The following is a 20102-nucleotide window of genomic DNA, read 5'->3' on the forward strand; positions in this document are numbered from 1 at the left end:
GGCAGAGTTCACTCCTTGAGTCCTTGTGTAGGGCCAGGTGCTCACAACACCAGTCCCTTTCACCATCAAACTAAAGCTCAAGTCTCGTACTAGTTAAATACTTCCGGAATTACTTGTCGCATAAATTGAAAAAAATGAATGTACCTAGAACTAAAACACGTCTAGGTACATTCATTTCTATGACAAGTATTTCCAGACGGATGGAGTAGCAGCTGCCAGGTTGAAAAACATCGAGTTTTCTCTACGTACAACAGCAGCTGTTTATTTATTCAAAGGTAGACGATACGTGCAATCGCCTGACATCAGAAGCATTTAGCGAACACTTGCCGTGCAGCTTTTAGTTTACCCCTGCAGTCTTGTACTCTAAGATTAACAGATTTAACTGAAATCAACTGTTTTCGCTTGGTTTTCCATCATTTTCTGAGTTGTCGGCAGCGGCAGCGGCAGCGTCCGCAGCCTCACCCAAACCCATCTTCTGCAGCGCATTCGCAAAGCCATCGACATCCGTGGCGGTGATTTTATACGGGGTGTGACTGGGGCCAGGGAAAGACCGTGTCTCCACTTCTTGCTTGTAGTCCGATAGCGCCTTGTTAATGACGCTGCCGACATTGCCGAATTGCTTGCAGAATTTTGGTGTCACCTGCAGGCAGAGCAAATTGTAGACTTGAGCTCGGCGCAAATCACATGGCATGGTAAAATTTCTGGGCAACGCTGAAATGGACGGTTTTGTTAACCTTGGCATGGTGTGGATGCTGCATCATCCCTAACAAGTCATGGTACACCAAGACCTGCATGACAAATGTGTTGACATCAGGGTTTCATGAATGAACAAACAAGCCAAGTTTCCAGTTTTGAAATACCATGGAAACACAAAGAAAAAAAATGGCCTGGTGAACACAAAATTTGTAAGAGCAAGAGGATGCATAGCATTCAAGTGGCATATTTGACTAGGTTTCTTTCGGCACAATTGACTTAAGTTGTCAGGAAAAAGTGCTTACTCTGCTAAGGTCAAGCATATATTGCTGTTTTTTCGCAACGGAAAATTCAAGCCTAGATTGTGCATGCCTGAGGAAATGCTTACATAAATAGAATAAATACAACTGACAGAATTATGATTCTTGAAAAACAAGAATAAAATCAATGTATCAATAGAGCATGATGAATAATTGTACCTGACCACTACAGAATGGCCCAGCACCAATGCCGATGGTTGGGATTTTCAATGCTGATGTTGCAGCTGCTGCCACCGGAGCTGGCACACACTCCAACACAACTGCAAAGCAGCCAGCCTCTTGCAACGCAAGTGCTGTCTCTACAACCTACACACCCAAGCAGAATAACATGGAGCAAAATGTATGTGAAGACACAGGTCATGATACATGCTAACAGCCAAATTGCCAGCAAAAACAAATTAGGCACCTTTATAGCACTATCAACTGTCTTCCCCTGCGGTCGAAACCCGCCAAGCACACTAATAGCCTGCGGCGTAAGCCCAACATGACCCATGACAGCAATTCCAGCCTCCACAATAGCCTTAGCTGCACTGATCCTAGATGGAGCTCCTCCTTCCAACTTGATTGCATCCATTCCACCTTCTTTTAACACCCTCACCGCAGAGTCAACAGCCTGTAAGAAAAGGTATATTACACGAAAGCTTAAGCCGAAAATGCCTAGCTCTAATACACTGAAGTTGTAGATACCATTTGAGACATCTAGATACTGTATCACCATAAGTTCATGTCTACTCCCTCCGTTCCTAAATATAAGACCTTTTAGAAATTTCACTATGAACTACATACGGATGTATGTAGTCATATTTTAGGATGTAAATTCACTCATTTTGCTCCGTATCTAGTCTGTAATGAAATCTATAGAAGGTCTTATATTTAGGAACGGAGGGAGTATTGTATTCAGCATGCTCATGTGTTCGGTTATCTTTTTTTATATTTTGAGATGTACTCCCTCTGTCCTAAAATAAGTGTCTCAACTTTATACTAACTCTAGTACAAAATTGTATTAAGCTTGAGACACTTATTTTGGGACGGAGGGAGTAGTAATGTAGCTGCATTTACAACTAAGAAATAAAATCGAGTCTGATTCTTTTTTTAGCTTAGAAAGACCACAATTACAAATAAATCTTTGCGGCAACAATATCAACGATCAATTGAACTTTGTTAGCACACAAAGGTTGCACGATCAGTTTTCTGAACTCAAGGGTAAGGCTTTGTGACAAACCAGAAAGGAATCAACCAACAAAAATGGCAATCTCCTTAGAGCAGGGGACAGCTAAAGCTACTCTACAGGACATGCAAAAAATACTGTTGTTACACGAACAAGCATAAGCAATTCCTTACTGATGATAGCAACAGGCAACTGGAGAGCTAAATAGGGGGATTGTAAAGCATGGCACACCTACCACGCCAGCAGTGGCAAAGAAGCAATTGCTAACGGGTGGCATTACTGCAATTTAATTTCAGTCCCCACCGGTCGAATCGGAGAGGACGAGAATGGGAGGGACGCCCGTGAGGAGTTACTACCTGCGTGGAAGAGGACTCGTAGCAACCGAAGGAGAGGTCGCCGACGAGGAGCGGCCGAGACGCACCTCGCGCCACGGCGCGGCAGTGCTCGAGCATGACGTCGAGGGAGATGGGGAGGGTGGTGTCGTGGCCGTGGACGACCATGGCGGCGGAGTCGCCGACGAGGCAGACGTCGATCCCCGCGGAGTCGACGTGGACGGCGGAGGGGTAGTCGTAGGCGGTCACGACGGTGATGGGCTCCCCCCGGCGGTGCTTCCCGCGGAGGGTCGTCACCGTCACGCGCCGCGCCGCCGCCGCCTCCTGCGGCCGCGGGCCCCCATAGACGGTCGACTCCGGCACGTTGCTCAGCATCCGCCGCGCCAGGCGCCGGAAGGCGTGCCGCGTCGCCATCGTGCGAAGCGGCGGCGTTCGAGTGTGGTTGGTTGGTGCGACACGAGAGCGACGGGCGTCTTTGGATAGTGAGGGTTTTGGGGGGTTGGTAGGTTGTGAGTGCGTGCAAAAATGTCAGACTTACGGGAATCATTGTTTCTTGGTGACTGATCGGCGCGCCGGCCAGGTTTGGCCGCGCGTGAGCGGGAGGATCCATCAACCCCGTGTCATCCGTATCCTTGGATTCGCATGCAATATTTTTTTTCTATGCAGCAAAATTTCGATGCTATGCAGCAATTTTTTCAACGGTTACAACAAAAAATAAAATTTGTAGCAAAAAAAATATCTACGTGATCGTAGCAAAATAAAATTTGTAGCAAAAAAAATATCTACGTGGTAGCAAAAGTCAAACGCCGGTTGTAACAAATATTTACGTGACGTGTATGCAACTTTTTTAGTGAACGGTTACAGCAAAACATGATGCCGGTTGTAGCAAAAATTAAAACGGTTGTAGCAAAAGTAAAAAACATCGATTGTAAACGAAAAATTCGACGAATTGGAGTTGCAACCAAACGCATATGCAGCTTTTTTATTGGGACAAAATGTAGTAAAAAAATGTTTACAACAAAAATGACGCTGGTTGCAACAAATTTAGACGAAAAATGTTGCATCCACTAATCAAAAAAGCGCGCGGGTGGGAAAAATGTTGCATGGGCCCGTGCGCGCGAGGGGGCGACCGGCACGTCCGTTCGACACGCGCGCGGGTGGGAAACGATTCCCTTGTTTCTTTCCCCGTGAATTTAGTCGTGGGACCCAAATCGTGATAAATCCTAGACTTGGCAATTTAGTTTTCGTATATATAAAGACTGCCAACAATTTTTTTCTCAAATGATAAATACAGACGATTGCTACGAATCATCCGGCTAAAACATAAACCGTCTCCATCATTATTGGATGCGGCCCATCATAACCGTAGGTCCTGTCCCATGGATCCGTGATGGCACACCTCCCACCAATGTTGTAGCCCGTGCTGCACTGCTCCTGCAATACGGAAACCCGGCTACCGCGACGCCCGGTCTCCGCTTGTAGCAGTTGTAACTACCGCCTAGCCATCGCCGAGAACCCTTACAGCAAGGCCGGCTTCCAGATCTGACATGTTGCGATGCATCATTGGAAAAGTTGATGAGTGTTGCATCACAACACCTACGATCTTGCAGCCATCCCTCCTCGCAACATTACGACGGCCGCGTCAGTCATCGCCAACAGTAATGGCGCTGGTAGCGGCGCCTACGTCATTACAACCTCGTCATCGTCGACTTGTTGCTTGCTGTTAGTAGTAGAGTAAGTAATTAAGTCCTGAAATTTTATCATGCTACTCTCACATCGATTGAAAATTTCAAACAAATGAAAGGAGTATTGTAGTTCCAAATGGAGTCTACGAATTCTGTACACCTACTGTACTGATTTTTCAGTTATCTGTAGTTACAAAGCATCAATTGTAAGACTGTAACTAAACATATCTTATTATCCTCTCATTTTATGCATACACATGCTTATGATCCTGTTAACACATGCCCATGCTCATTTTACTCATGCACATGCTCATGATCTTCTTAGTTATGACTGTAACTACTCCATTTGATTGCATGATCTCTATTTGAATGCATGCTCATAAGATTGTAACTGGAGTACAATATCACAATGAACATGCTCATGATCTCTATTTGAATGGGATCTTGTTCCATGTTGAATCAACATCTGGGTCATCATGACTTCCTCTAGGCACATCATTTTCTTCAGCTGGAGTACAATTCAAATCAAAATCCATTTTGGAGCACTCCAAGTTACTGATGTGTTGTACTGATCTCCAAGTTAATCCATTCAAACAAATGTGCTGATCTAATCTGATGTAGTAGTTGTTGTTGATCTTGCTGTAGTAGTAGTTGTTGATCTCATCTGTTGTAGTTGTTGTTGATCTGATATGCTATAGTTGTTGTTGATTTGGAGTAGTTAATGTTGCTGATATGATACGTTGTATTGTTGCTGATATGATTTGTTGTTGCTATTGCAGGAATGTTGGATCTGCTGCTGCTGCTTGCTGCAGGATCTGATTATCAACCTGAGATGTTGCTGCTCAAGTCATGGCGACGACTGGGGATGCTCTGCCGATGATCTGCTGCTCAACAAGGTGATGTTGCTTCGTTCAACCTCTACGAACATTTACAAGAGCTCTAGCCCGAAAGTGAAGAAGTCAGAAGTATATTTGTAGCAATAGTTATATTTTTTTATCTTGGTGAAATGAACGATGTAAAGATTATGCTATTAGCCAAACTTGGTATGTGTTTTGATAATTTTCATCTGTTTGTTGCTCTCATTGAAATAATTGTTTCGTTGTCGTTAATTAGAACTTGACAAGTGGAACCTAATAGTATTTGGTATCCAAAAGGCCATTTACCAAATAATATTCATAGAAAGGCTGAAAATCAAGGAAATTGACTAAAAAAGGCTGAGGCCCAAAAGAAAAATAGATGAGACCCAAAAAAGAAATGGACCGTAAAAAAGCTTAGAAAACCAAAAGGTCGAATTATTGGGTTTGGCCCATGCAACTAAGCAAAATAAAGATAAAAAACATTAAATTGGCTGAATTATTGGGCTTGGCTCATGTAAACGGCCGAAATGGACGAGGCTGATTCTAATTTACGACCTTTTTATTTGGTCATAATTTTGCCACGTCAGCTTGCACGGTGGATCTGACGTGGCGTGGGGACTGTTGGAAATATGCCCTAGAGGCAATAATAAAATGGTTATTATCATATTTCCTTGTTCATGATAATCGTCTATCGTTCATGCTATAATTGTATTAACAGGAAACAGTAATACATGTGTGAATGAATAGATCACAATGTGTCCCTAGCAAGCCTCTAGTTAGCTAGCTCGTTAGTCAATAGATGATCATGGTTTCCTGATCATGGACATTGGATGTCATTGATAACGGGATCACATCATTGGGAGAATGATGTGGTGGACAAGACCCAATCCTAAGCCTAGCACTAGATCGTATTGTTCGTATGCTAATGCTTTTCTAATGTCAAGTATCTTTTCCTTCGACCGTGAGATTGTGCAACTCCCGGATACCGTAGGAGTGCTTTGGGTGTATCAAACGTCACAACGTAACTGGGTGACTATAAAGGTGCACTACGGGTACCTCCGAAAGTGTCTGTTGGGTTGGCACGAATCGAGATCGGGATTTGTCACTCCGTGTGACGGAGAGGTATCTCCGGGCCCACTCGGTAGAACATCATCATGAGCTCAATGTGACTTAGGAGTTAGTCACACGATGACGTGCTACGGAACGAGTAAAGAGACTTACCGATAACGAGATTGAACAAGGTATAGGTATACCGACGATCGAATCTCGGGCAAGTTCTATACCGACAGACAAAGGGAATCGTATACGGGATTGATTGAATCCTTGACATCGTGGTTCATCCGATGAGATCATCATGGAGCTAGTGGGAGCCACCATGGGTATCCAGACCCCGCTGATGGTTATTGGCCAGAGAGCTGTCTCGGTCATGTCTGCCTGTCTCCCGAACCCGTAGGGTCTACACACTTAAGGTTCGATGATGCTAGGGTTATAGGGAATTGTTATACGAGATTACCGAAAGTTGTTCGGAGTCCCGGATGAGATCCCGGACGTCACGAGGAGCTCCGGAATGGTCCGGAGGTAAAGATTGATATATAGGACGGATGGTTTCGGACACCGGAAGTGTTTCGGGCATCACCGGTAACGTACCGGGACCACCGGGACCACCGGAGGTGGTCCCGGGGGACCACCGAAGGGGGGCTGCGACCCCAAGAGGTAAGATGGGCTAAGTGGGGAAGGGAACCAGCCCCTAAGTGGGCTGGTGCGCCCCCCACCCAGCCCATGAGCACCAGGAAAAAGGGGAGAGGGGGGAACCCTAATTTAGGTGGGCCTTAGGCCCACCAGAGGGGTGCGCCACCCCTCCCCCTTGCCCTGGCCGCCACCCCTCTCCCATCTAAGGGCTGCCACACCCCTTAGGGGTGGGAACCCTAAGGGCTGCGCCCCCTCCCTCTCCCCCTATATATAGATGAGGTTCGGGGCTGTTTGAGACACGGTTTTATCCCTCTCTCGGCGCAGCCCTGCACTTCTTCCTCCTCCTCTCTGCCGGCGCTTGGCGAAGCCCTGCCGGGAGACCTCGTCTCTCCACCAACACCACGCCGTCGTGTTGCTGGTCTTCTTCCCCAACCTCTCCCTCCTCCTTGCTGGATCAAGGTGCGGGAGACGTCACCGGGCTGCACGTGTGTTGAACGCGGAGGTGCCGTTGTTCGGCACTAGATCGGAATCGCTGCGAGTACGACTCCATCAACCGCGTTCTAGCAACGCTTCCGCTTAGCGATCTTCAAAGGTACGAAGATGCTCTTACCCCTCTCTCGTTGCTGGTCTCTCCATAGGAAGATCTGAACATGCGTAGGAAATTTTTTGAATTTATGCTACGTTACCCAACAGTGGTATCAGAGCCAGGTTTCCTATGCGTAGATTCTATGCACGAGTAGAACACAAAATTTGTGGGCGGTGGTTTGTCAATTTGCTTGCCGTTACTAGTCTTATTCTTTTCCGGCGGTATTGTGGGATGAAGCGGCCCGGACCGACCTTACACGTACGCTTACGTGAGACTGGTTCCACCGACAGACATGCACATCGTGCATAAAGGTGGCTAGCGGGTGTCTGTCTCTCCTACTCTAGTCGGATTGGATTTGATGAAAAGGGTCCTTATGAAGGGTAAATAGCTTTGGCATATCATCGTTGTGGCTGTCACGTAGGTAAGAAGGCGTTCTTGCTAGAAACCCAAATCAGCCACGTAAAACTTGCAACAACAATTAGAGGACGTCTAACTTGTTTTTGCAGGGTTTGACATGTGATGTGATATGGCCAAAGTTGTGATGTTGCATGTATGATGTATGAGATGATCATGTTATTGTAATAGGTTTCACGACTTGCATGTCGATGAGTATGACAACCGGCAGGAGCCATAGGAGTTGTCTTAATTTATTGTATGAGATGCAACGCCTTGTGCTTGCTACTTTTACTTCATTGCTAACGGTTAGCCATAGTAGTAGTGATAGTAGTAGTTGGCGTGACGACTTCACGGAGACACGATGATGGAGATCATGATGATGGAGATCATGGTGTCACGCCGGTGACGATGATGATCATGCGATGCCTGAAGATGGAGATCGAATGAGCAAAGATGATAATGGCCATATCATGTCACTATATGATTGCATTGTGATGTTTATCATGTTTTACATCTTATTGCTTAAAACGACGGTAGCATAATAAGATGATCCCTCTTAAAATTTCGAGAACGTATTCCCCTAAGTGTGCACCGTTGCGAAGGTTCGTTGTCTCGAAGCACCACGTGATGATCGGGTGTGATAGATTCTAACGTTCGCATACAACGGGTGTAAGCCAGATTTACACACGCGAAACACTTAGGTTGACTCGACGAGCTTAGCATGTACAGACATGACCTCGAATACAAGAGACCGAAAGGTCGAACATGAGTCGTATGGTTGAATACGATCAGCATGAAGTTGCTCACCATGGTGACTAGTCCGTCTCACGTGATGATCGGACACGGGTTAGTCAACATGGATCATGTATCACTTAGATGACTAGAGGGATGTCGATTTAAGTGGGAGTTCATACTTAATTTGATTAAATGAACTTAATTGTCATGAACTTAGTCTAAAAGTTGTCTTTATAAATATTGTAGATGTCCAACGTCAACCTCAACTTCAACGCATTCCTAGAGAAAAACAAGCTGAAAGATGATGGTAGCAACTATGCGGACTGGGTTCGCAACCTGAAGCTCATCCTTGAAGCAGCTAAAAAGGCTTATGTCCTTAATGCGTCGCTAGGTGACCCTCCCGCTCCCGCAGCAGCCCAGGACGTTCTAAACGTCTGGCAAGCACGGAGTGATGACTACTCTCTGGTCAGGTGTGGCATGTTATACAGTTTAGAAACGGGGCTCCAAAGACGTTTTGAGCAACACGGGGCATATGAGATGTTCCAAGAGCTGAAGCTAGTTTTTCAAGCTCATGCCCGTGTCGAGAGATATGAAGTCTCCGACAAGTTCTTCAGCTGTAAGATGGAGGAGAACAGTTCTGTCAGTGAGCACATACTCAAAATGTCTGGGTTACACGGTCGTCTGACTTCACTTGGAGTCGAACTTCCGGATGATGCTATCATTGACAGAATCCTCCAGTCTCTCCCACCAAGCTACAAAGGCTTTGTGCTTAACTACAACATGCAAGGGATGGAGAAAACCATTCCCGAGTTGTACTCGATGCTCAAGTCTGCAGAAGTAGAAATCAAGAAGGAGCATCAAGTGTTGATGGTCAACAAGACCACTAGTTTCAAGAAAGGCAGGGGTAAGAAGAATTTCAAGAAAGACGACAAAGCTGTTGCCGCGCCCGGTAAGCCAGATGCCGGGAAGAAGAAAAAGAACGGACCCAAGCCTGAGACTGAGTGCTTCTACTGCAAGGGAAAAGGTCACTGGAAGCGGAACTGCCCCAAATACTTAGCAGACAAGAAGGCCGGCAACGTTAAAGGTATATGTGATATACATGTTATTGATGTGTACCTTACCAGCGCTCGTAGTAGCTCCTGGGTATTTGATACCGGTGTTGTTGCTCACATTTGCAACTCAAAGCAGGAACTGCGGAATAAGCGGAGACTGGCCAAGGACGAGGTGACGATGCGCGTCGGGAATGGTTCAAAGGTCGATGTGATCGCCGTCGGCACGCTACCTCTACATCTACCGTCGGGATTAGTTTTAAACCTTAATAATTGTTATTTAGTACCAGCTTTAAGCATGAACATTGTATCAGGGTCTTGCTTAATGCGAGACGGCTACTCATTTAAGTCAGAGAATAATGGTTGTTCTATTTATATGAGTGATATGTTTTATGGTCATGCTCCGCTGGTGAATGGTTTATTCTTGATGAATCTCGATCGTGATGTTACACATATTCATAGTGTGAGTACCAAAAGATGCAAAGTTGATAACGATAGTCCCACATACTTGTGGCACTGCCGCCTTGGTCATATCGGCGTTAAGCGCATGAAGAAGCTCCATACTGATGGACTACTAGAGTCTCTTGACTTTGAATCATTTGACACATGCGAACCGTGCCTCATGGGAAAGATGACTAAGACTCCATTCTCAGGAATAATGGAAAGAGCCACCGACTTATTGGAAATAATACATACTGATGTGTGTGGTCCAATGAATGTTGAGGCTCGCGGTGGTTATCGTTATGTTCTCACTCTCACCGATGATTTGAGTAGGTATGGGTATATCTACTTGATGAAGCACAAATCTGAGACGTTTGAAAAGTTCAAGGAATTTCAGAGTGAGGTTGAGAATCAACGTGACAGAAAAATTAAATGTCTACGATCTGATCGTGGAGGAGAATATTTGAGTCACGAATTTGGCACACACCTAAGGAAGTGTGGAATCGTTTCACAACTAACGCCGCCTGGCACACCACAGCGCAACGGAGTGTCTGAACGTCGTAATCGCACTTTATTAGATATGGTACGATCTATGATGTCTCTCACCGACTTACCACTATCATTTTGGGGATACGCATTAGAAACTGCAGCATTCACTTTAAATAGGGCACCGTCTAAATCCGTTGAGACGACACCGTATGAACTATGGTTTGGCAAGAAACCTAAGTTGTCGTTTCTTAAAGTTTGGGGCTGCGATGCTTATGTGAAGAAACTTCAACCAGAAAAGCTCGAACCCAAAGCGGAGAAATGCGTATTCATAGGATACCCTAAGGAAACTATTGGGTATACCTTCTATCTTAGATCCGAAGGTAAAACCTTTGTTGCCAAGAACGGATCCTTTCTAGAGAAAGAGTTTCTCTCGAAAGAAGTAAGTGGGAGGAAGGTAGAACTTGATGAGGTAATTACACCCCCTCTCGAACAGGAAAGTAGCGCAGCGCAAGAAGTTGTTCCTGTGGTGCCTACACCGACTGAAGAGGAAGTTAATGATGATGATCATGAAGCTTCGGATCAAGTTACTACTGAACCACGAAGGTCCACAAGGGTACGCTCCGCACCAGAGTGGTACGGTAACCCAGTGATGGAAATCATGTTGTTAGACAACGGTGAACCTTCGAACTATGAAGAAGCGATGGCGGGCCCGGATTCCAAGAAATGGCTTGAGGCCATGAAATCCGAGATAGGATCCATGTATGAGAACAAAGTATGGACTTTGGTGGACTTGCCCGATGACCGGCGAGCCATAGAAAATAAATGGATCTTCAAGAAGAAGACTGATGCAAACGGTAATGTAACCGTTTACAAAGCTCGACTTGTCGCAAAGGGTTTTCGACAAATTCAAGGAGTTGACTACAAGAGACTTTCTCTCCCGTAGCGAAGCTGAAATCAGCCTGAATCATGTTAGCAATTGCCGCCTTTTATGATTATGAAATTTGGCAAATGGACGTCAAAACAGCGTTCCTTAACGGGAATCTTAAGGAAGAGTTGTATATGATGCAACCAGAAGGTTTTGTCGATCCTAAAGGTGCTAACAAAGTATGCAAGCTCTAGCGCTCCATCTATGGGCTGGTGCAAGCATCTCGGAGTTGGAACATTCGCTTTAATGAGGTGATTAAGGCGTTTGGGTTCATACAGGTTTACGGAGAAGCCTGTCTGTACAAGAAAGTGAGTGGGAGCTCTGTAGCTTTCCTCGTACTATATGTGGATGACATATTGTTGATGGGGAATGATATAGAGATGTTGGAGAGCATAAAGGCCTATTTGAACAAGAGTTTTTCAATGAAGGACCTTGGAGAAGCTGCATACATATTAGGCATCAAGATCTATAGAGATAGATCGAGACGCCTCATAGGTCTTTCGCAAAGTACATACCTTGACAAGATACTGAAGAAGTTCAATATGGAAAACTCAAAGAAAGGGTTCTTACCAGTTTTGCAAGGTATGAGATTGAGTAAGACTCAGTCGCCTACCACGGCAGCAGATAGAGAGAAGATGAGTTCTGTCCCCTACGCTTCAGCCGTGGGCTCTCTAATGTATGCCATGCTGTGTACCAGACCTGATATAAACCTTGCGATAAGCTTGGTAGGGAGGTACCAAAGTAATCCCGGTGCAGAACACTAGACAGCGGTCAAGAATATCCTTAAGTACCTGAAAAGGATTAAGGAAATGTTTCTCGTTTATGGAGGTGACGAAGAGCTCGTCGTAAAGGGTTACGTCGACGCTAGCTTCGACACAGATCCGGATGACTCTAACACAAACCGGATACGTATATGTGTTGAATGATGGGGCAGTGAGCTGGTGCAGCAGCAAGCAAGAAGTCGTGGCAGCATCTACATGTGAAGCGGAGTACATAGCTGCTTCAGAAGCGGCTCATGAAGGAATTTGGATGAAGGAGCTCATCACCGACCTTGGAGTGGTTCCAAGCGCGTCGGGTCCTATGACACTCTTCTGTGATAACACCGGAGCCATTGCCATAGCCAAGGAGCCCAGGTTTCACCGGAAGACGAAGCACATCAAGCGCCGCTACAACTCCATCCAGGACCATGTCCAAACTGGAGTGATAGATATTTGTAAAGTACACACGGATCTGAATATTGCAGACCCGTTGACTAAACCTCTTCCACGAGCAAAACATGATCAGCACCATAATGCTATGGGTGTTCGATACATCACAATGTAACTAGATTATTGTCTCTAGTGCAAGTGGGAGACTGTTGGAAATATGCCCTAGAGGCAATAATAAAATGGTTATTATCATATTTCCTTGTTCATGATAATCGTCTATCGTTCATGCTATAATTGTATTAACAGGAAACAGTAATACATGTGTGAATGAATAGATCACAATGTGTCCCTAGCAAGCCTCTAGTTAGCTAGCTCGTTAGTCAATAGATGATCATGGTTTCCTGATCATGGACATTGGATGTCATTGATAACGGGATCACATCATTGGGAGAATGATGTGGTGGACAAGACCCAATCCTAAGCCTAGCACTAGATCGTATTGTTCGTATGCTAATGCTTTTCTAATGTCAAGTATCTTTTCCTTCGACCGTGAGATTGTGCAACTCCCGGATACCGTAGGAGTGCTTTGGGTGTATCAAACGTCACAACGTAACTGGGTGACTATAAAGGTGCACTACGGGTACCTCCGAAAGTGTCTGTTGGGTTGGCACGAATCGAGATCGGGATTTGTCACTCCGTGTGACGGAGAGGTATCTCTGGGCCCACTCGGTAGAACATCATCATGAGCTCAATGTGACTTAGGAGTTAGTCACACGATGACGTGCTACGGAACGAGTAAAGAGACTTACCGATAACGAGATTGAACAAGGTATAGGTATACCGACGATCGAATCTCGGGCAAGTTCTATACCGACAGACAAAGGGAATCGTATACGGGATTGATTGAATCCTTGACATCGTGGTTCATCCGATGAGATCATCGTGGAGCTAGTGGGAGCCACCATGGGTATCCAGACCCCGCTGATGGTTATTGGCCAGAGAGCTGTCTCGGTCATGTCTGCCTGTCTCCCGAACCCGTAGGGTCTACACACTTAAGGTTCGATGACGCTAGGGTTATAGGGAATTGTTATACGAGATTACCGAAAGTTGTTCGGAGTCCCGGATGAGATCCCGGACGTCACGAGGAGCTCCGGAATGGTCCGGAGGTAAAGATTGATATATAGGACGGATGGTTTCGGACACCGGAAGTGTTTCGGGCATCACCGGTAACGTACCGGGACCACCGGGACCACCGGAGGTGGTCCCGGGGGACCACCGAAGGGGGGCTGCGACCCCAAGAGGTAAGATGGGCTAAGTGGGGAAGGGAACCAGCCCCTAAGTGGGCTGGTGCGCCCCCCACCCAGCCCATGAGCACCAGGAAAAAGGGGAGAGGGGGGAACCCTAATTTAGGTGGGCCTTAGGCCCACCAGAGGGGTGCGCCACCCCTCCCCCTTGCCCTGGCCGCCACCCCTCTCCCATCTAAGGGCTGCCACACCCCTTAGGGGTGGGAACCCTAAGGGCTGCGCCCCCTCCCTCTCCCCCTATATATAGATGAGGTTCGGGGCTGTTTGAGACACGGTTTTATCCCTCTCTCGGCGCAGCCCTGCACTTCTTCCTCCTCCTCTCTGCCGGCGCTTGGCGAAGCCCTGCCGGGAGACCTCGTCTCTCCACCAACACCACGCCGTCGTGTTGCTGGTCTTCTTCCCCAACCTCTCCCTCCTCCTTGCTGGATCAAGGTGCGGGAGACGTCACCGGGCTGCACGTGTGTTGAACGCGGAGGTGCCGTTGTTCGGCACTAGATCGGAATCGCTGCGAGTACGACTCCATCAACCGCGTTCTAGCAACGCTTCCGCTTAGCGATCTTCAAAGGTACGAAGATGCTCTTACCCCTCTCTCGTTGCTGGTCTCTCCATAGGAAGATCTGAACATGCGTAGGAATTTTTTTGAATTTATGCTACGTTACCCAACAGGGACTTCTAACGACCAAAATTATTGGTCGTAGAACCTACGACCTTTTTTTGGTCGTAAAATTCTACGACCAATCCAGAAGAAAGGTCGTTAATTTTCTTTAGAGACGCTCAGCTTTTGACCGTCTGTTTTTGGTCGTAAAAAGGTCGCAAATGGAAATCAACGACCATTCGGTGACAAATATTTCAGGTCGCAAGTTAGCATATTTCTTGTAGTGTTTGTTCCCTCAAAGGCAGCCACCTCTTTGTTCTTTTTATCACCGACATGGGATAACCATCTTTATGCTTATTTATGTTGATGACATCATTGTTACAAGCTCTTCCTCCACGAGATTTGATGCTCTGGTCACACACTTGTGTATGGACTTCGCCCTCAAGGACTTAGGTGATCTTCATTTTTCCTCGGGATCGAGGTAAATCGTATGAAGAGTGGTATTGTTTTGTCCCAAGCACAATATGTGGACGATGTGCTTCAACGTGTGGGCATGAAGGTGTGTAAGCCAACTCCTACTCCTCTACCTACTTCTAAAAAGGTCTCTTTATGATGGGGAGCTTTTTGGAGCAGAGGACTCTACGAGGTACAAGAGTATATTAGGGGCTTTACAATACTCAACATTGACTAGATCAGATATTTGTTTCTCAGTCAATAAAGTATGTCAATTTTTGCATGCCCACACTAGTGTGCACTGGACATGAGTTAAGAGAATAGTTAGATATCTTCAAGGGACTAATAATCATGGGTTAAAACTTGACAAGTCACACTCAATGCTAGCAAGTGCTTTTTTGAGATGCAGACTGGGCAGGCTTTCCTCATGACAGAAGATCAACATGGGGCTTTGCAGTTTTTCTTGGGAGTAATCTTATCTCCTGGAGTGCTTGTAAGCAAGCTAATGTGTCCCACTCAAACACAAAAGCTGAGTATAAAACTCTTGCAAATGCTACTGCCGAGATTATTTGGGTTCAAACCCTTCTGAGAGAGTTGGGTGTACATCATCCAAAGTGAGCCTCTCTTTGGGGTGACAATCTTGGTGCAACATATTTATCAGCTAATCCTATTTTTCATGCTAGGACCTAGCATATTGAGATTGATAATCACTTCCTACGAGAATGGGTAGCCGGCAAATTGTTAAATATCAGGTTTATACCCACGGGAGATCAAGTTGCAGATGGTTTCGCTAAACCGCTTCCTATGAGACAGTTGAAAGCTTTTCGACGCAATCTCAACTTGGATAGTTGTGATTGAGGGGGAGTGTTAAACTATGTATATACGGTATTGTATAAACCGTATTAGATTAGTTGTGTGCGTGTTGGTGTTTATCCTCTGTTGTAATTCTATTAGGAGGTTTAGATAGATCCCGTTTGTTAGTATAACTTGAGGATCAATCCAACTCCTAACCTTCATGTAATCTCTTGCTTAACACGCAGCGTTCTTGCTGAACGCATACACTTCCGGCCTCATTTCCTCAGTCGACTTGTCGCGTCGTCGGCTACAACGACTACTTCATGGCAGCGTTGCTGGTAGCAACTACCTCTTCATGGCAGCAGCGTAGTCCTCGACTTGTCGCGCCACCAGCAGCAGCACCTCCGCGACACCGGAGACACAGAAGCTTCCTGCAGCTCCAGGCTCTCCTCCCTTGCACCCATGAGCTCTACAACACTAGCAGTGCGCTAGACACTCTCCCCTCCCGCAGCACCGACAAGCTCAGCAACACCCGTAGTGCCCGCTCCGCGTCGTAGGAAGCAGTCCCCGCTGGAATCGGGGATCTCGCTCGGTCTGGTATGCGAGGAAAACGAGTGCTCTGTGTCGATGGAGAGCAAGACCATGACAAGGTATTGAGAATCTCGATGCCGTCTGGTATTTGGGGCAGTTCTTTTGTAACTAATTTTGGGTTGTGAAAATAAGCTGCCCCTATCCTTATTCTAAAAATTTAAACTTAAATTTTAGTTTAGAAGCCTACTAGTTAACCTTTAATTAATATGTTTCTAAAATAAAAATTTAATTTAAACTTCTAGAATAACCTGAATAGGAGGCAACTTATTCCCACAAATTCAAATAAGCTACAAAAGAACAGACGGGTAGGAGACAAAGGATTGAGGATCTCACTCGACCTAGTACTGCGGTGGGGATAAGATAGATGTGGCGCATGGGTCCCGAAGGACCCGTGGTGCTCGTCGGAAGCGGCTGATTTGTCAAAAAATCAATTGAATGTTTTTAAGCGTCGTGGTGCATGGGTCCCGAAGGATGCGTGGCGCTCGTCCAAAGCGGCTGATTTGTCAGAAAACCAGTTAGATGTTTTTAAGCGTTTTTTTGTAAATACCACATGTATGACACAAATCAATTTTGCCTAACTTTTTCGAATTAAAATTGTCATCCCAAAAGAAAAGCATGAAACTTGCCACCTATTGCCATTCTCATCTTACTAAACTTGTCATCCTCATGTTACTGAACTTACCATATAAAAAACGTTTGTGTGTTCCTGTCACACATGTGATGCTTATCATGGCCTTAGGAATAAGCACGTCTCATGACCGGTTTGTGCCGAAAAAGTCCATTTTAAACCCTGAATTCATAGAGGTTCGATGAATCAAACCCTCAAGTTCAAATCCTTGTCGTTTGCATCCTGAACTTTATAATCCCGGTCTAAATTGAACCCTGAGACACAAAAATACTCATGTGAGAAATGTCAACTTTTATTTTTTGAACTATAATTATTTAGGTATAGGGAGAGAGTCTGTATAATTAATCCAACGGACGGCGGGTGATTGAGCTTGCGCACGACACAGTGAAGCTTCGAACATGTGCAACAGATGTCGCCCCGCCGTGCGTATGTGCAAGGCAAACTCTCCTACCATGCGCCATAGGCGACATGCATGTTTTCACGACAGAAAATGACCCCGTCGATCGATCACCACATATGAATGCCAAGAATACATTATCGTTTCTTCTGCCATGACCATGTGCACGAAAATGGGCAGAAGCAACGGGTTACTGCTGGTGCACTGGTACGTGGGAGACCGAGCACATTTCCACTACTGTTACCAACATTCTAGCGTGATGCATGTAACGGGGCCTCTGTCAGTCATGACTCATGAGCCATGCCTGCTCTTATTCATCTCTCAGCACACATTCCTTATTCCTCGCAGGCCAATGAACATGGGTGGCCGGTTAAAAGATGGCATCAATACATGGCATTTTAAAATATATTTAAATATTATAAAAATAGTACATGGCATTTCAAAATATATTTAAATACTGTAAAAATAGTACGTGGCATTTTAAAATATATTTCAATATTACAAAAATAGTACATTACATCTCAAAATATATTTAAATATTATAAAATAGTACATGGCATTTCAAAATATATTTAAATACTGTAAAAATAGTATGTGGCATTTTTAATATATTTAGATATTATAAAAATAGTATGTGGCATTTTAAAATATACTTAAATATTATAAAAATAGTACGTGGCATTTTGAAATATACTTAAATATTATAAAAATAGTACATGGCATTTCAAAATATATTTAAATATTATAAAAATAGTACGTGACATTTAAAAAAAAATCTCACTTTTCTTATTTTCGTAAATATTGTGAAGTCCGAGAGCAAGATGGGCTTGACTGGGCTGGCCTAGTCATTTTCGCGCGTTCCCCTTGCAGCGCAGCTCAATCCCGGTCAAATGAACAATCCTGGTTTGCCAAACGAACCCAGGGTTCTTTTTAGACCGAGATTGCATAGTTTAGGGTGCAATCGACAGAGATTTCGAGTTGGAGGTTTATTTTGCCAAACCTATACAAATTCAGAGTTTAAAATGGACTTTTTCCGGTTTGTGCAGGGATCCATCACCAAGTAGGATCAGTAGTTCCGTCCCGAGTCGGTTATGTTGTGAGATCAATAAAAAGATCACCGGGCACGAGGCGTGGGTATTAATTGCTTTCGCGCGTCTGCGTTGCTTCTAGTAGATTGATCAATCAAACAGTGGTTATTTAGCTATACGCCCTATCGATTCGAGTATCTCGCGTGCGTACGTTGTGTTCCAGCCGGCGGCAAGCCACGTACGGCTGTTGTGTACGCGTTTGCTAGCTGAATTGCTCAGATTATCTAGTACTCGTTCTTGTGGTAATTCATTGATGATTCAGTCAGTCGGGGGAGGGATGTCCAAGCGAAGAAGAAGGCAGGGCAAGGAGGCTGAGCCCAACTACTGCTACGACCGCAGCGGCAACAAGGAGAAGAGCCTCTATCTGGTTCTAGACGACTGGCATAAGGGCTTCACCATCCGCAAGATCGATGCCGACGGTCCTGACCTCAGTGCCCCCCCCCCCCCCCCCCCCCCCGGTCCTCCGGCTAGTGTCACCTGAGCGTGGCCGTGCCATGAGGTTCTCAGCCCTGGGCAGCAACATCATAGCCACGAGCAACATACACGCCGGAACCCTCTTCTACGACACCGACACCGTTGGCGGTCCCGTTCCGGACGCACTGCTCGGCGGCTCCAACACCTTCCTGACCTCCGGCGACGGCGACGCGCTGTTCGCGTTCGCCTACCATTTCATGGAGCAGCCTGTGTCCTTCGATGCGATGACGAAGCCGCCGACCAAAGACGACGAGGACGACCTGCCCACCGACTGGTCCTGGAAAAGCATGCCGACGCCCTTCACCAAGGAGGAGGAGATCTTCTCCTACGCGCTGCACCCGGACGGACGCACCATATTCGTGTCGTCGTGGAGTAAGGCGACCAGCGGCACCTACTCCGTCGACACCAGGAGCTGCGAGTGGAGGCGCCATGGGGGTGGATGCTGCCTTTCAGAGGCCGAGGCTACTTCGACGCCGAGCTAGACTCGTGGGTCGGGCTGCACGAGGACGGCTACATCTGCTCCTGCCAGGTCGCCTCCCGCAGCGGCGCCACCGCGCAGCAGCCGGACTGGAAGATGGCCGACGAGCAGAGGATGTGGATCCCATGGCATCAGCTGGCGAAAGTGCAAGGGGCTACTCTCACGTACATGGGCAACGCCAGGTTCTGCCTGATAGACTGCGTGGCAGGCGATGGAGTCAAGTTTCAGGATGCGTTTGGTGTCGCTGGCGGCTGTGTCCTCCACATCACCACCTTCCGCCTCCGCTACGATCGTCACGGGAGGCTGCGGATCATCGACCGGAGCATTAGCTCATGTCCAGTGTCTAAGCATCTCACATGTTTTTCTCCTGTGGCGTTTTGGATGTAGCTAGGTAGGAAGTACTAATATATACGGAGTAGTATCCTGCTGTTTAGTTTGCTTGATTTATTTAGCTGTATATGCCATGCGTACTCGCTATGTTCATCGTGCTACCTGCAAATTACGATTCGTAGCAATGAAAAGCGAACTGTTTATTTTATGGAACCTTCGGACTTCTTGTTAGGGCATCTCCAACATTGATCCATAAATTTTCTTTGGCATCACGAATTCAATCATGTATACTAATGTCGGAGGCCATTATTAAATACTGCATGCATACATTTCAATAACTTTTTGAGCCACGCTAGTAGGAAAAAACCTTACAAATAGACGCTTACTAGTAGCGTTGATTTTTACCACACACTACTGGTACTTACTAGTAGCGCTGGTTTTTTTATCACTCGATAC

At 46.0% G+C, this 20102-nt stretch overlaps 1 protein-coding gene and 1 pseudogene across 1 annotated transcript; one reads left to right on the forward strand and one right to left on the reverse strand.

Moving 5' to 3' along the window:
* Positions 1 to 201: 201 nt before the first annotated feature.
* On the reverse strand, positions 202 to 3012 carry LOC123443227 (3-methyl-2-oxobutanoate hydroxymethyltransferase 1, mitochondrial). The gene is made up of 5 exons (XM_045119544.1): positions 2538 to 3012; positions 1420 to 1626; positions 1173 to 1319; positions 735 to 788; positions 202 to 640 (listed from the first exon to the last, which is right to left on the reverse strand). The coding sequence occupies exons 1-5, from the start codon at positions 2925 to 2927 to the stop codon at positions 389 to 391; spliced, it is 1050 nt and encodes a 349-aa protein (XP_044975479.1). The 5' UTR covers positions 2928 to 3012; the 3' UTR covers positions 202 to 388.
* A 15629-nt stretch (positions 3013 to 18641) lies between these two features.
* LOC123441564 lies at positions 18642 to 19703 on the forward strand (annotated as a pseudogene).
* Positions 19704 to 20102: the final 399 nt, after the last annotated feature.

Source organism: Hordeum vulgare, chromosome 3H, assembly GCF_904849725.1.
Source record: "Hordeum vulgare subsp. vulgare chromosome 3H, MorexV3_pseudomolecules_assembly, whole genome shotgun sequence".
Lineage (NCBI taxonomy): Eukaryota > Viridiplantae > Streptophyta > Magnoliopsida > Poales > Poaceae > Hordeum > Hordeum vulgare.